Source organism: Melanerpes formicivorus, unplaced genomic scaffold (assembly GCF_026170545.1).
Source record: "Melanerpes formicivorus ecotype bairdi unplaced genomic scaffold, bMelFor1.0.p_v2 SCAF_1331, whole genome shotgun sequence".
Taxonomy (NCBI): domain Eukaryota; kingdom Metazoa; phylum Chordata; class Aves; order Piciformes; family Picidae; genus Melanerpes; species Melanerpes formicivorus.
The window spans coordinates 18,965-35,612 of NW_027143683.1; the positions used below are offsets into that span (position 1 = coordinate 18,965).

A 16,648-nucleotide genomic window follows, 5' to 3' on the forward strand; every position below is an offset into this window, starting at 1 on the left:
ATAACTGGGGGGGCAGAGGTCCCACACCTCGGGGGGGGTCCCCACCTTTGCCCCCTCCCCCTCCCCCCCCCCAATAACCCCAAGCTGAGGCGGGGGGGGGGGTCGGGGTGGGGGGGGCGCCAAGAACCTTTTTATTCTCCACGGTGCCGCGGGGGGACACGGACGGATGTGGACCCCTCCCCCTCCCGCCCCCCCCCACCCCTTTGCTTATCCACTCCAGGGGGGCTGCCCCACAGCAACCCCCCCCTCTTTTATTTATTTGGGGGGGGGGGGGGGGGGGCCATAAAAATTGTGGGGGGAACCTCCCCCCCCCCCATTTTGTCTCCCTCGCTGTGAGGCTGAGTCCAGGCACTGAGAAGGCTTTGGGGGTGGGTGCTCTGGGGGGGGCAACAGGGAGTGGGGCTGCCCCCCACCCCCTGATTTCTGTGGGGCTGAGCCTGAGCAAGAGCTGGGGGGGGGTTAAATGTTGCCTCCCCCCCAATTAAGTCTGGGGGGGGGTCCCTAAAATCCCCTCCCCCCTTTTTTTAATCTCTTCCTCCCCACCTTTTGGGGGGGGGAAGGATGAAGGAGGCCTCACATTGGGGGTGGGGTGCCCCAAACTTTTTGGGGTGAGGTTAGGAGTGAGGTGAGGGCCAAATAAATTGGGGGTGGTGCTTAAGTGTTGCCCCCCCCCCAAAATATAGTGCGGGAGGGGCCCCCAAATCCCCTTCCCTGCAGCTTTTCCTCCAGGCACAGAAGAGGGAAGGAGGCTTTGGGCTGCCCCCAGCTGTTGGGGGGGTGCCCCAAATTCTTCTGGGGGGGGGGCTAGGAGTGAAGTGAGGACCAAATAAATTGGGGGGGGGAGTGCTTAGGTGTTGGCCCCCCCTCGAAAATAGGGTGGGGGAGTCCCCAAAATCCCCTCCCCTGCAGCTTTTCCTCGAGGCACAGGAGGGGGAAGGAGGCTTTGGGCTGCCCCCAGCTGCTGGAGGCTGCCCCAAATTCTTTTTTGGGGGGAGGGGGGCGGTGTTTAAAGGTGGGGGGGGTTAAATAATTTGGGGGAGGCTCAGTTCCTGGTGGGGGTGAGGCCGGGGGGGCTGTGGGGGCGGCGGATGTTGACCCTGTCCTTGGCTGCCTCCTCCTCCTCGTCGTAGCGTTCGTCCTCCTCGTCGCTGTGCCTGGGGCTGGAGAGCCGAGAGAGGGCGGGGGAGGGCGGCACCGAGGCCGGCCGGGGGTAGCGGAAGCTCTGCGGGGGGGGGAGGGGGGAGGGGCACCCCCAAAAAGTCACAATTAGAGTCGGGGGGCAGCTTAGAGAGTGAAAGGGTTTAAGGGGAACCGCCCCCCACCCCGACTCCCCCGGGGTAGGTGAGGGGAGATGCTGACAGGGGTTGGAGGAGATTGGGGGAGTATGGGGGAAGGGTCTGGGGGGTGGGGTTAAAAGGGGTCGGGGGGGGTCAATGGGGGGTGGAGGGGGGGCTGGAGGGGAGGGGTCACCCAAAAAACTGGGGGCACTCGAAGGGGTTTAAGGGAGGGGCTGAGGAGGGAGATATTGAAGGGGGTTGGAGGAGACTGGGGCGGGGGGGGGGGGAAAGGGTCAGGGGAGGGGAAAAAGGGGTTGGGGGAAGTCAGTGGGGGCTGGGAGGGGAACTTGGGGGGAGTCCCAGGGTTATATTTTGGGGGGTGGGGGGGTCCCAGGGGTTATCTGGGGGGGGTTACTCACAGCAGCAGCCTCGGGGGGCTCATAGGTGAAGTTGTCAGGGAAGGCCTTGGCCAGGGCCATTCTCCGGGCAAAGGTATAGTACTGGGGGGGGGAGGCGAAAAAGGGCTCAGGACCCGCCCCAGAGTCATCAGAGACCCCCTCCAGGACCTTCAGGAACCTCTCCAAACCCTGCATAGCCCCACCCAGAACCCCCCGGGCACCTCCAGACCTCCCCGGGGCGGCGGAGGGGCCGCGGGGGGGCGCTGGAGCTCACCCACCCTGCCCAGGTACTTCCAGTCGAGCAGGTCGGAGAGGCGCTCGGTGCGGTTGCGCTGCACGATGCGCTGCCGCCGGCTCTGCTGGCAGAAGCTGTACAGGAAGGAGGTCAGCTGGGCACAGGACTCCTCGGGGGCTCGGAACCTCCTGTCCACGATGTAGATCCCTGCGGGGGAGGCCAGGTCAGGCGGGGCGGGGGAAGGGCGAAAGGTGAAGGAGAGAGAGAGGGGAAAGAGAGGGGAAAGGGAGGGGGGAGGAGAGAAAGGGGGCAAGGAGCCAGGAGCCAAGGAGCCAGGGATCCAAGAGCCAAGGAGCCAAGGAGCCAGGAGCCAGGGATCCAGGAGCCAAGGATCAAGGAGCCAAGGATCCAGGAGCCAGGGATCCAGGAGCCAAGGAGCCAAGGATCCGGGAGCCAGGGATCCAGGAGCCAAGGAGCCAAGGAGCCAGGAGCCAGGGATCCAGGAGCCAAGGAGCCAGGAGCCAAGGAGCCAGGACCCAAGAGGTGCAGGAGCCAAGGAGCCAAGTTGTTGGAGACCCCAGGACCCAGGGGGCCAAGGAGCAAAGTGGGGAAGGGCTCAAAGAGCCAAGGACCCAGCGGGGGCAAGGATCCAGGAGGTGAAAGACTGAAGGATCATGATAGAGACCCAGGAACCCCCACCTGTGACCCAAGACCTCTACCATGGACCCAGAAGCCCAACCAAAACACCCAGACCTCTGGACCCCCTCACCCACCCCCTGGGGACCCCCACCTATGACCCAAAACCCTTCACCCATGACCTTAGAACCTCCACCCATGCTCTTGAGACCCCCACCCATGACCTTAGGACTCTCCCCATGCCCCACACACACACCCTGGGGACTCCCACCCATGCCCCTGAGACCCACACCCCAACACCCTTCACCCATGCCCCAAGGCCTCCACCCTCTGCCCATGACCTTAGGACCCCTGCAGGCCCTGGGGAACCCCTCCCCACCCACCATAGGCTGAGGGGTCTGCAATGTGCTCCTCCATGAAGCAGCCAAAGCCTGAGAGGTTGGTGGAGACGCTTGGGATGCCCAGGACTGTGCACTCAGCTGGCCAATGAGAGGACAACCTCAGCTGGGGCCAGGGAGAGGAGCTGGGGCTGGGGGCAGGGAACAGGGGAGGGGGTTGGAGGGAGTAGGAGGGGATTTGGGGGGGTAAAAAGAGGGGTTGGGGGGGCTAGAGGGGGTTTGAAGGGCATTAAAGGGGGGTTGGAGGGGAGCTGGGGGGGACAAGGGGCACTTGGGGACTGTGCTGGAGGTGGGAGAGAGGTTGTGGAGGGCTGAGGGGGGGTTGGAGGGAGGTTTGGTGGGGGGGGAAGAGGGTCTGGGGGGGCTTGAAGGGGATTAAAGGGGAGGTGGGGGGAGGTGGGGGGTGAGAGGGCATCTCACCCGGGGTGTACCCCCAGGGCTCATAGTAGGAGGGGAAGACTCCCAGGTGGCAGCCACGGACAAACTCCTCATAGTCCACAGGCAGCAGGGGGCTGGTGGAGGACAGGAACTCAGGGTGGAAAATGATCTGAAATGGGGAGGGGGCAGGGGACAGAGGGTCAGCAGGGACCCCCCCCCAGCATCACCAGAGCCTCCTCAACACCACCCAGCTCCACCAAATCCCCCCTGGGATCTCCAAGACTCCCCCAAGTCCACTTTTGCCCCCTCAGCCCCTTCCCTCCCCCGGCTGCCACCTTGACCCTGTCGCTGCTGCTGTTGAAGAGCCCGATGCGGCGGATGGTGGTCAGGATGGGGTCTGTGGCGTCGTCCAGCATGTTGTGGGTGCACACAGGGGGGAAGGATTGCCTCTGGGGGGGAGAGGAGGGACAGGTTGGGGTGAAAAGGCACGAATTTGGGGTGCCCCCCCCCCCCCCCGGAAAAGTGGCATTTGGAGACCCTTCGTGGCCCACACCTGGGTGGCGAAAATGGCTCTCTTCATCATGGTGAAGTCCTCCCTGTCCAGCATCTTGTTCATGTCTGGCAGGTTGCCTCTGGGGGGGAGGGGGCAGGAATGAGGACCCCCCCCTCACAGCAAAGGGCAGGAACCAGGCCAGAGCAGGCCAGAGCAGCATGGACCCACACGGACCCAGCCCAGGCCAGCTCAGACCCCCGAGATCCCTTCCGAGCCCTGAGGTGGTTCTATAGGAATACAGAGCCCAGCATGGACCAGTCCAGCCCAGTATGGACCAGTATGGACCAGTACAGACCAGTCCAGCCCAGCATGGACCAGTATGGACCAGTCCAGCCAGGCATGGACCAGTCCAGACCAGTCCAGCCCAGTCCAGCCCAGCACGGACCAGTCCAGCCCAGTATGGACCAGTCCAGCCCAGTATGGATCAGTCCAGCCCAGTACGGACCAGTCCAGCCCAGTATGGATCAGTCCAGCCCAGTACGGACCAGTCCAGCCCAGTATGGACCAGTCCAGCCCAGCACGGACCAGTCCAGCCCAGTATGGACCAGTCCAGCCCAGTACAGATCAGTCCAGCCCAGTATGGACCAGTATGGACCAGTACAGACCAGTCCAGCCCAGCATGGACCAGTATGGACCAGTCCAGCCAGGCATGGATCACTCCAGACCAGTACAGACCAGTCCAGCCCAGCACGGACCAGTCCAGCCCAGTATGGACCAGTCCAGCCCAGTACAGACCAGTCCAGCCCAGCACGGACCAGTCCAGCCCAGCACGGACCAGTCCAGCCCAGTGTGGATCAGTCCAGCCCAGCACGGATCAGTCCAGCCCAGCACAGACCAGTCCAGCCCAGCACGGATCAGTCCAGCCCAGCATGGACCAGTCCAGCCCAGCACGGATCAGTCCAGCCCAGTATGGACCAGTCCAGCCCAGCACGGATCAGTCCAGCCCAGTATGGACCAGTCCAGCCCAGCATGGACCAGTCCAGCCCAGTACGGACCAGTCCAGCCCAGTCCAGGCCAGCGCAGCGCCCCCCAGTGCCTTACACCAGCAGGGACTCGTAGAGCTTCTTCCCAAACTTCTCCTTCACGGCATTGGCTGTGTCCCTGGGGGGCAAAAAATGGGGGGAGGTCACAACTGGGGGAGCTGGGGGAGTCCTGAGTTTTTTTTGGGGGGTCTAGGGCTCCCTGGGGGAGTCCTGGGGGGGAATTTGGGACCCTGGGGATGCCCCTGGAGGGTTTGGGTGGGTCCTGGGGGGGTGGGATTTAGGACCCTGGGGAGGGACTGGGAGGGTCCTGGAGGGGATTTGGGTCCCCGGGGGCATTTTGGGGTCCACGAGGATGTTTTTGGGGTCCTTGGGGGCCACTTTGGGCTCCTTGGGGCACTTTGGGCTCCTTGGGGCCACTTTGGGCTCCTTGGGGCACTTTGGGGTGCTTGGGGATGCTTTGGGCTCCCTGGGGCCACTTCGGGCTCCTTGGGGACACATTGGGGTGCTTGGGGCCACCTTGGGGACACCTTGGGCTCCCTGGGGACACTTTGGGGTGCTTGGGGATGCTTTGGGGTGCTTGGGACCATTTTGGGGCTCCTTGGGGACACTTTGGAGTGATTTGGGACACTTTGGGCTCCTTAGGGCTACTTTTGGGCTCCCTGGGGACACTTTGGGCTCCCTGGGGACACTTTGGGGTGCTTGGGGATGCTTTGGGGTGCTTGGGACCATTTTGGGGCTCCTTGGGGACACTTTGGAGTGATTTGGGACACTTTGGGCTCCTTAGGGCTACTTTTGGGCTCCCTGGGGACACTTTGGGCTCCCTGGGGACACTTTGGGGTGCTTGGGGATGCTTTGGGGTGCTTGGGACCATTTTGGGGCTCCTTGGGGACACTTTGGGGTGATTTGGGACACTTTGGGCTCCTTAGGGCTACTTTTGGGCTCCCTGGGGACACTTTGGGCTCCCTGGGGACACTTTAGGGTGCTTGGGGATGCTTTGGGGCTCCCTTAGGACACTTTTGGGCTCCTTGGGGACACTTTGGGCTCCTTGGGGACACTTTGGGGTGCTTGGGGCCCTCGGGGGGTCCCGGGGGGTCCCCACCAGAGCTGCTTGCGCACAGCCTGGCCCTTGAGGGACTCCACGTTGAAGTTGTTGGTCCTGGCTGGCATGATGAAGAAAGCCACCACGGTCACCTCGCTGCCGTTCACCTGCCACCGGGGGGCGCCACAGCGTCACGGGGGGGACCCAAAGCCACGCCGGGGGAGCCAGAGGGTCACCAGGATGATGTCCTCCCCGTGCCCCCCAACCCACCCCCAATGCTCCCAGTGCCCCCCAGGCCCCCCCTACCGTCCCCAATGCCCCTAACCCCTCCCATCCCCCTGTCCCCCTTCTGTCCACAACGCCCCCAACCCCCCAGCCCCCCCCAATGCTCCCTAGAGCCCCCAAGACTCCCCCAGCGCCCCCCAGCGCCCCCTGGCGCCCACCCTGAGCAGGTAGTTGAGCCTGGCCAGGGCCTCCAGGAAGATGTCAGCTCCCTTGTTGGAGAACTCGTAGCGGCCGGCGATGAAGAAGAACAGAGTCTTGTCCAGGTCAAAGTCCAGGTGCCTGGGGGGGACCCCAAAACCTCCTCAGTGCCCCCGAACCCTCCCCAGGGGAGCCCCCAAACGCCCTCCCCACCCCTCCCCAACGCTTCTGCTCCACCCTCGGCTCCACCGAGATCCCTGCAGACTCCCCCAAACCACCCCCCAGGGCACTGCTGGGGACCCCCAAACCCCACTCAGCACCCCAAAACCCTCCCTGGAGACCCCCAAATCTCCCTCAGCACCCCCAAAACCCTTCCTGGGGACCCTCAAATCCCCCTCAGCACCCCCAAAGCCCTCCCTGGGGACCCTCAAATCCCCCTCAGCACCCCCAAAACCCTCCCTGGAGACTCTCAAATCTCCCTCAGCACCCCCAAAACCCTCCCTGGGTACCCCCAAAACCACCTCAGCACCCCCAAAACCCTTCCTGGGGAACCCCAAATCTCCCTCAGCACCCCCAAAACCCTCCCTAGAGACTCTCAAATCCCCTCAGCACTCCCAAAGCCTTCCCTGGGGACCCCCAAATCCCCCTCAGCACCTCCAAAACCCTCCCTGGGGACCCTCAAATCTCTCACAGCATCCTCAAAACCGTCCCTGGGGACCCTCAAATTCCCCTCAACACCCACAAAACCGTTCCTGGGGACCCCCAAAACCACCTCAGCACCCCCAAAACCCTCCCTGGGGACCCTCAAAACCACCTCAGCACCCCCAAAACCCTCCCTGGAGACCCCCAAATCTCCCTCAGCATCCTCAAAACCCTCCCCGGGGACCCTCAGCACCCCCGAACTGCCACCCCCCTGGGTCTGCTGCAGCCCTGCCGGGCCCCTGCGTCCCCCCCCGCGGCTCAGGGTCCCTGGGGGTCCCTGGGGGTCCCTGGGGGTCCCTGGGGGCCGCACCCATAGAAGTGTCCGCGGACGAACTCCTGGACGCGAGCCTTGCTCTGGGCGTGCAGGTTCTGGAACTCGTGCATGGCCGAGAACTTGCGCACGTTCAGCCCGTTAGGGGTCACCAGGTCTGGGGGGGCGCAAAGTGGGGGTCACGGGGGCGCCCCCCCGAGCTCCTTCTGGGGCTTCCTGAGTCCTTCTGAGGCCTGTGGGTCTGTTTGGGGGTCCCCGCCTGGAGATATTGGGGTGCTCCTGGAGGGTACCCCCTGGGGCTGCTGGGGTGCTGCTAGGGGTACCCCCTGGGGCTGCTGGGCTCTCCCTGGGGCTGTTGGGGTGCTCCTGGGAGGTACCCCCCGGGGCTGTTAGGATGCTCCTAGGGGGTACCCTCTGGGGCTGTTGGGGTGCTCCTAGGGGTACCCCCTGGGGCTGTTAGGATGCTCCTAGGGGGTACCCTCTGGGGCTGTTGGGGTGCTCCTAGGGGTACCCCCTGGGGCTGTTAGGATGCTCCTAGGGGGTACCCTCTGGGGCTGTTGGGGTGCTCCTGGGAGGTACCCCCTGGGGCTGCTGGGGTGTCCCTGGGGCTGTTGGGGTGCTCCTAGGGGGTACCCCCTGGGGCTGCTGGGGTGCTCCTAGGGGTACCTCCTGGGGCTGCTGGGGTGCTCCTAGGGGGTCCCCCTGGAGACGCTGGGGTGCACTGAGGGCGGTCGTGCCCTAGGGAGATTGTGCCGGGGGCACAGGGGGTGGTGCCCTGGCGGGAGCTGTGAGCTGTGCCCGTGGGGGGTGGGGGGTGGTGCCCTGGGGGGAACTGTGGGCTGTGCCCGTGGGGGGTGGGGGGTGGTGCCTTGGGGGGAGCTGTGAGCTGTGCCCGTGGGGGGTGGGGGGTGGTGCCCTGGGGGGAACTGTGAGCTATGCCCGTGGGGGGTGGGGGGTGGTGCCCTGGGGGGAGCTGTGGGCTGTGCCTGTGGGGGGGGGGTGTCGCGCCCTGGGGGCGTGGCGGGGGGCGCGTGCGTCGCACCGGGCTTGCGCTTGAGCAGGTGCTCGGCCTCGGCGGCGGTGACGTGGGACACGGTGGTCAGGACGTGAGCGCAGTGCGCGGCCGCCCGCTCCAGGCAGTACCGGTGGTAGATCTGCCGCTCCCCGGCCTCCTTGTCCACGTCGAACTGCACCGGCACCGGCACCGGCACCGCGCCGCTCACGCACCGCCCCCGCCAGCCCCCGAACCCCGCCCCCGCCAGCCCCCGCCCCGCACCCTGGCCCCGCCCCGGCCAACCCCGGCCTCGGCCCCCGAACCCCGCCCCCGCCAGACCCCGCCCCGCCAGCCCCCGCCTCGGCCCCCAGACTCCGCCCCTGCCAGCCACCGCCCCGGCACCCGGACCCTGGACCCCGCCCCCCGCCAGCCCCCGCCCCGGATCCCGGCCCCGCCCCCGCCAGCCCCCGCCCCGGCCCCCAGACCCCACCAGGCACTGCCTCACTCCCCCCAGGCCCCTAGCCCACGCCCCCCCAGCTGGGTCTGAGCCTACCTGGGCTCTGAGACACTGCCCCTGACCCCTGGTCCCCTCCCACTCCCCTCCCATCCCCTCCCTCACGCCCCCGCAGCGCCCCCCGGCGGCGCTCACGTTGTGCAGGTTGTTGTAGAAGTCGACGCTGCCGGCGCAGAGGTAGCGGCCCAGGAGGGTGGCGTGGGTGGTGAAGATGGTGGCCACGGGCAGCCTGCGGGCGCGGCTCAGCACCAGCCCCAGCCCCGCCAGCCACTCGTGGAAGTGGCCCACGATGAAGGGAGGCTCCTCGCTCTGCGCCGCGAACTGCGCCCCCCGCCGGGCGGCAGAGGCATCAGCGGCAGCACCGCAGCCCCGCCCCCGGCGCTACCTCCCCTCCCAGTGCCGCCCCCAGCGCCACCTCCCTGCCCAGCCCCACCCCAGCCCCCACCCGGGGACCCCCAAAGCCCCCTAGGAACTCCTAAGCAACAAGGAAGCCCAGAGGATGCCCCAAGGGACCCTCAAACCCTCTCAAGGGACCCTCGAACCCTGCCTGAGCTTCTCCAAGCCCCGTTGGGGATCTCTAACCCCACCCTGGGGACCCCAAACCACTCAGGGCGCCCCAAAACTCACCTCCCCCAGGAACCAGGCAACAAGGAAGCCGAAGAGCACAGCGTCGTTGGCCTCCCGGTCGTACCAGGGCACCCCTATGGCACAGCTCTCCCACAGCTCTCCCTTCCACCTCTCCAGGCTCCAGGCCGTGGCCCCCACATCCAGCAGGACCACTGCAGGGCTCCCCTCGATCAGCCAGCGCCCAAAATGCACCTGCACCCCAAAGATAAGGGGGACCCCCACGCCTTCAGAGCACCCAGAAGGCTCCCCAGCACCATCCTGGAGCTCTAAAGAGAGCTTTGGGGGCACCAAACCCCCACCAGGAGCTCCCGTCGAGTACCCAGGGCCCCCAATTGAACTGAGCCCCAAAACGGGTCATGACACCCCAAAAAGAGTCAACCCCCCCCAAGTGGCCCAGAACACCCCTAAAATGAGCTTAGTGCCCCCTGAAATGGGTCAGGCCACCCCAAGTTAAGTAGGAACTCCCAAATATTGGGTCAGAACCCCCCCAAAAAAGGTCAATGTCCCCCAAGATGAGATCAGAACACCCCTACACCCCCCCCCAACTTCCCGGGCTCCCCAGGCCCATATCTAGGGGGGGGAGAAATCTGTGACCTTTGCAGGGGAGGGGAGAGAGAAAGATGAGCTGGGGGGGAAGGGCTAAAAATAGCCCCCACGTGGGGTGGGGGAGGGGAGCCAGAGCCCGTTGGCAGCACCCAGCAGGCTCTGACTTGCATGAGAGGGCCAGAGCTGGGCACCCAAAGGTGTCCCTCCCCCCAGCACCTGGGACTCCCCCACCCCCAAATTCCCAACTACTCTTCACCGCCCTCCCCTCAGCATCTCCTGACCCCCACAGTGTCCCCATTCTATGACCCTCCCTGCCACGGGTGCCCCCCATGAGGTCCCTGTCTTCTCTGGGTGCCCACCTGGCACCAATGGGTGCTCCCTCCTGGGCCTGGGGGCGCCCTGCCCCCACCCCCCCCTTCCCAGCTCCCTGACCCACAGGTTCCCTTCACCCTCCGGGTGGCTCCCACCCCCTTGGGTGCCCCCCGGGAGCGCTCACCTTGCAGCCCTGGGCGTTCATGGCGGCGAGGGTGCGGCGCAGGGCGGGCTGGGGGGGCTCCAGCAGCTCCACCTGGGTGCGGACGCTGCTCTCCACGTAGGGCCCCACCAGGACGTAGCTCTCACCCCATTCGTCCGCAGTCACCCTGGCTTTGGTCTGCAGCACCGTGTAGATGCCTCCCACTGTGGGGGAAAGGTCCCAGCGTGCCCCGGGGCGAGCGTTACCCACGGTGCACTGCGGCAGCAATGCTCCCGGGGCGAGCGTTACCCACAGTGCCCTGCGGCAGCAATGCTCCCGGGGCGAGCGTTACCCACGGTGCCCTGCGGCAGCAATGCCCCGGGGCGAGCGTTACCCACAGTGCCCTGCGGCAGCACCGCTCCCGGGGCGAGCGTTACCCACAGTGCCCTGCGGCAGCAATGCTCCCGGGGCGAGCGTTACCCACAGTGCACTGCGGCAGCAATGCTCCCGGGGCGAGCGTTACCCACGGTGCACTGCGGCAGCAATGCTCCCGGGGCGAGCGTTACCCACAGTGCACTGCGGCAGCAATGCTCCCGGGGCGAGCGTTACCCACAGTGCCCTGCGGCAGCACTGCCCCGGGGTGAGCGTTACCCACAGTGCCCTGCGGCAGCACTGCCCCGGGGCGAGCGTTACCCACAGTGCACTGCGGCAGCATCACTCCGGGGCGAGCGTTACCCACAGTGCCCTGCGGCAGCAATGCCCCGGGGCGAGCGTTACCCACAGTGCCCTGCAGCAGCAATGCTCCCGGGGCGAGCGTTACCCACAGTGCCCTGCGGCAGCAATGCTCCCGGGGCGAGCGTTACCCACAGTGCACTGCGGCAGCAATGCTCCCGGGGCGAGCGTTACCCACGGTGCACTGCGGCAGCAATGCTCCCGGGGCGAGCGTTACCCACAGTGCACTGCGGCAGCAATGCTCCCGGGGTGAGCGTTACCCACAGTGCCCTGCGGCAGCACTGCCCCGGGGTGAGCGTTACCCACAGTGCCCTGCGGCAGCAATGCTCCCGGGGCGAGCGTTACCCACAGTGCCCTGCGGCAGCACTGCCCCGGGGTGAGCGTTACCCACTGTGCCCTGCGGCAGCACTGCCCCGGGGTGAGCGTTACCCACAGTGCCCTGCGGCAGCACTCCCGGGGCGAGCGTTACCCACAGTGCCCTGCGGCAGCAATGTCCCAGGGTGAGCGTTACCCACAGTGCCCTGAGGCAGGGGTGAGCGTTACCCACAGGGCGAGCGTTACCCACAGTGCCCTGCGGCAGCAATGCTCCCGGGGCGAGCGTTACCCACAGTGCCCTGCGGCAGCACCGCCCCGGGGCGCGCGTTACCCACAGTGCCCTGCGGCAGCACTGCCCCGGGGCGAGCGTTACCCACAGTGCCCTGTGGCAGCAATGCCCTGGGGCGAGCGTTACCCACAGTGCCCTGCGGCAGCAATGCTCCTGGGGCGAGCGTTACCCACAGTGCACTGCGGCAGCAATGCCCCGGGGTGAGCATTACCCACGGTGCCCTGCGGCAGCAATGCTCCCGGGGCGAGCGTTACCCACAGTGCCCTGCGGCAGCAATGCCCTGGGGCGAGCGTTACCCACAGTGCCCTGCGGCAGCAATGCTCCTGGGGCGAGCGTTACCCACAGTGCACTGCGGCAGCAATGCCCCGGGGTGAGCATTACCCACGGTGCCCTGCGGCAGCACTGCCCCGGGGCGAGCGTTACCCACAGTGCCCTGTGGCAGCAATGCCCTGGGGCGAGCGTTACCCACAGTGCCCTGCGGCAGCAATGCTCCTGGGGCGAGCGTTACCCACAGTGCACTGCGGCAGCAATGCCCCGGGGTGAGCATTACCCACGGTGCACTGCGGCATCACCGCCCCGGGGCGAGCGTTACCAACAGTGCACTGCGGCAGCAATGCTCCCGGGGCGAGCGTTACCCACAGTGCCCTGCGGCAGCAATGCTCCCGGGGCTAGCGTTACCCACAGTGCCCTGCGGCATCACCGCCCCGGGGCGAGTGTTACCCACAGTGCCCTGCGGCAGCAATACTCCAGGGGCGAGCGTTACCCACAGTGCCCTGGGGGCGAGCGTTACCCACAGTGCCCCGCGGCAGCAATGCCCCGGGGTGAGCGTTACCCACAGTGCCCTGCGGCAGCACCGCTCCCGGGGCGAGCGTTACCCACAGTGCCCTGCGGCAGCAATGCTCCCGGGGCGAGCGTTACCCACAGTGCACTGCGGCAGCACTGCCCCGGGGCGAGCGTTACCCACAGTGCCCTGCGGCAGCACTGCCCTGGGGTGAGCGTTACCCACAGTGCCCTGCAGCAGCAATGCTCCCGGGGCGAGCGTTACCCACAGTGCCCTGCGGCAGCAATGCCCCGGGGCGAGCGTTACCCACAGTGCCCTGCGGCAGCACCGCTCCCGGGGCGAGCGTTACCCACAGTGCCCTGCGACAGCAATGCTCCCGGGGCGAGCGTTACCCACAGTGCCCTGCGGCAGGGGTGAGCGTTACCCACAGTGCCCTGCAGCAGCACTGCCCCAGGGTGAGCGTTACCCACAGTGCCCTGCGGCAGCACTGCCCCGGGGTGAGCATTACCCACGGTGCCCTGCGGCATCACCGCCCCGGGGCGAGCGTTACCAACAGTGCACTGCGGCAGCAATGCTCCCGGGGCGAGCGTTACCCACAGTGCCCTGCGGCAGCAATGCTCCCGGGGCTAGCGTTACCCACAGTGCCCTGCGGCATCACCGCCCCGGGGCGAGTGTTACCCACAGTGCCCTGCGGCAGCAATACTCCAGGGGCGAGCGTTACCCACAGTGCCCTGGGGGCGAGCGTTACCCACAGTGCCCCGCGGCAGCAATGCCCCGGGGTGAGCGTTACCCACAGTGCCCTGCGGCAGCAATGCTCCTGGGGCGAGCGTTAGCCATAGTGCCCTGCAGCAGCACTGCCCCAGGGTGAGCGTTACCCACAGTGCCCTGCGGCAGCACTGCCCTGGGGTGAGCGTTACCCACAGTGCCCTGCAGCAGCAATGCTCCCGGGGCGAGCGTTACCCACAGTGCCCTGCGGCAGCAATGCCCCGGGGCGAGCGTTACCCACAGTGCCCTGCGGCAGCACCGCTCCCGGGGCGAGCGTTACCCACAGTGCCCTGCGACAGCAATGCTCCCGGGGCGAGCGTTACCCACAGTGCCCTGCGGCAGGGGTGAGCGTTACCCACAGTGCCCTGCAGCAGCACTGCCCCAGGGTGAGCGTTACCCACAGTGCCCTGCGGCAGCACTGCCCCGGGGTGAGCGTTACCCACAGTGCCCTGCGGCAGCAATGCCCCGGGGCGAGCGTTACCCACAGTGCCCTGCGGCAGCAATGCTCCCAGGGCGAGCGTTACCCACAGTGCCCTGCGGCAGCAATGCTCCCAGGGCGAGCGTTACCCACAGTGCCCTGCAGCAGCAATGCTCCCGGGGCGAGCGTTACCCACAGTGCCCTGCGGCAGCAATGCCCCGGGGCGAGCGTTACCCACAGTGCCCTGCGGCAGCACCGCTCCCGGGGCGAGCGTTACCCACAGTGCCCTGCGGCAGCAATGCTCCCGGGGCGAGCGTTACCCACAGTGCCCTGCGGCAGCACTGCCCCGGGGCGAGCGTTACCCACAGTGCACTGCGGCAGCATCACTCCGGGGCGAGCGTTACCCACAGTGCCCCGCGGCAGCAATGCCCCGGGGTGAGCGTTACCCACAGTGCCCTGCGGCAGCACTGCCCTGGGGCGAGCGTTACCCACAGTGCCCTGCGGCAGCAATTCCCCGGGGCGAGCGTTACCCACAGTGCCCTGGGGGCGAGCGTTACCCACAGTGCCCCGCGGCAGCAATGCCCCGGGGTGAGCGTTACCCACAGTGCCCTGCGGCAGCAATGCCCCGGGGTGAGCGTTACCCACAGTGCCCTGCGGCAGCACTGCCCCAGGGTGAGCGTTACCCACAGTGCCCTGCAGCAGCACTGCCCTGGGGTGAGCGTTACCCACAGTGCCCTGCGGCAGAGCAAGCCTGGATCCATCCCATAATGCCCTGCAGCCATCCCAGCATGCCCCAGGGCTGCAGCATCTCCCAGCAGCGCAGACCTGCAGCACGTGGGGAGGGAGGGGGTGCAGGGGGGGGGCAGTCTGCCCAGCATGCATTGTGGCACAGGACATCCCATCATGCACTTGGGGAAGTGCTTTCCCAGCATGCTCTGGGGAAGCCACACCTGACCCAGTGCTCAGCCCATCCCATAATGCACCCCCACCCCTCCCCAGCACGCCCTGGGGTACCCCTACCCTCCTCTCCCACAATGCTCTGGGTGAGAGGGGTGGGGCAGTGCCCTCCCATCACCCCCCACCCTGTACCCCACAATGCACTGGGGGTGCCCCCATGTATCCCAGAAGCCCTTGGGCGGGGGTGGGGAGGGGGCCTGACCCCTACCCTGGGGCATGCTGGGAGTTCCAGCCACCCCAGAGGATGATGGGAGCCCAGGGGCTTTGTTGGGGGGGGTCTCAGGGGGTGGAGCCTCCCCAGCAGTGGGAGCCAGGAGGAGAGCCGGGGGGACCCCAAGGGAGGCTTGGGGAGGAGGTGGGTGAGGGACAGACCCCAAAAAGGGGGCAGAGAGCTCGGCGGGTGGGGAGGGGAAGAAAGGGGCTAAGGGCTGGGAGGGGACCCCCAAAAGGGGACCCAGGAGTGGGCGGGAGGGGGTGTGGAAGGAGCAAGGATTCGGGGGGAGGGGGCGCGGGGGGGGGCACTTTGGTGGTGCCCCCGCGGTGCTCACCCTTGTTGGCCACCTCCCAGGCCACCTCGAACAGGACGACATTCTCGGGGGCCCCGTGGCCCCCCCACTCCTCCAGCCCCGGCAGGGAGCTCACCGAGACGCTGCGAGCCAGCGGCATCGCCTGCGGGCACACAACCGCGGGGTCCCAACCCAGGGGGAGGGGCCCGGGCAGCGGGGAGGGTCCCCAACCGCGGGGGAGGGTCCCCAACCACGGGGGGGAGGGTCCCCAACCGCGGGGGAGGGGAGGGGTTCCCCCCAAGTAACAAAAAGGGTAGAGGGGAGGTTCAAGTTCTGTAGAAGGAACCCACAAAGAAGCCCAAAATCGGGAGGGGGGGAGGGGAGAGGAAGGGGTGTGTGTTGCATCGCCCCCCCGCCCATCTCTGATGCCCCCTCCCAGGACGCCCCCAACCCCCTTAAAATCTTCAGCTCCCCCCCCCCAGGAGCCCACCCCACGCCTGCGACCCTGCCCCCCCGCTGCCTCTCGACCCTGGGACCCCCCCCAGAATCCCCCCCCAGGACGTCACCCCCTCCAAAAGCTGCCTCTCAACCCTGGGACCCCCCCTAGGACCTCCCCCTTAAAATATTAAGGCCCCCTCCCCCCCCCCCCCGCCATTAGCCCCGCCCACTCTTGGGGCTCTCCCAAGCACCTCAACTCCCCCCCCCCCCAAACCCCTCCCCAGAGCTTTGTGCCCTCCCCCCCCCCCCCCCCCGGGCATTGCCCCCACCCCAGGACACTCTTGGAGCTCCCCCCACCTTGGGACCCCCCACCCCAGACCCCAACGACCCCCCCCAACGACCCCCGCCCACCTTTAGGAGCCTCCCCAAGCACCCTGAGGACCACCTGACGACGCCCCCCCCCCCCGCCCTCACGCCCCCCCTCAAACGTTGCGGCCCTTCCATGGGACCCCCCCCCCAGACCGTTTCGGAACACAGCCCCCTCCCCCCCCCCCCGCCCCCTTCCCACCTTTAGGATCCCCCCCTCCCCCCCCCCGAATCTCTCACAAATCCCTGCCCACCCTTAAAACTTTTGAGACCCCTCCCATGAGCTACCCCTAGACCACTATAGGACCCCCCCCAAATCTTGGGACCCCCCCGGAACCCTCCCCCACCTTGTGAACACCCCCGGGACACCCCCCAAGCCCATAACCCCCCCCAGTGACACCCCCCCCAGTGATGCCCCCCCGCCGACCCCCTAGGCCAATCAGAAGCCCCCCCCCGGACCCTCCCTAACGGGGACCTGCCCCCCGCCCCCCTGTAAGGCAGGTCCCAACTTTTCCGGGGGGGGTCCCAACTTTTGGGGGGATCCCAGAGGGTCCCATTTGAAGCCCCCCCCCCCCCTCACCTCCCCGCGCTCCCGCAGCTGATCGCGGAATGACCCCTCCCGCCCCCCGTCGCGCCTCGGCCCCGCCCCGCCG

At 67.1% G+C, this 16,648-nt stretch overlaps 1 protein-coding gene across 2 annotated transcripts; it reads right to left on the bottom strand.

Annotated features, from left to right (window-relative positions):
- Positions 1-268: 268 nt before the first annotated feature.
- GYS1 (glycogen synthase 1) lies at positions 269-16,609 on the bottom strand. 2 transcript variants are annotated; one of them, XM_068171037.1, is made up of 17 exons: positions 16,576-16,609; positions 15,234-15,354; positions 10,471-10,652; positions 9,429-9,620; positions 8,937-9,122; positions 8,336-8,480; positions 7,333-7,450; positions 6,341-6,461; positions 5,958-6,064; positions 4,917-4,976; positions 3,876-3,954; positions 3,658-3,771; positions 3,365-3,491; positions 2,930-3,025; positions 1,954-2,117; positions 1,697-1,777; positions 269-1,222 (listed from the first exon to the last, which is right to left on the bottom strand). In XM_068171037.1, the coding sequence occupies exons 2-17, from the start codon at positions 15,349-15,351 to the stop codon at positions 1,043-1,045; spliced, it is 2,070 nt and encodes a 689-aa protein (XP_068027138.1). In that variant the 5' UTR covers positions 15,352-15,354; positions 16,576-16,609; the 3' UTR covers positions 269-1,042. The 2 variants fall into 2 exon arrangements, with proteins under 2 accessions (XP_068027138.1, XP_068027139.1); XM_068171038.1 differs by lacking the exon at positions 16,576-16,609 and adding an exon at positions 15,758-15,768.
- Between the last annotated feature and the right edge of the window lie 39 nt (positions 16,610-16,648).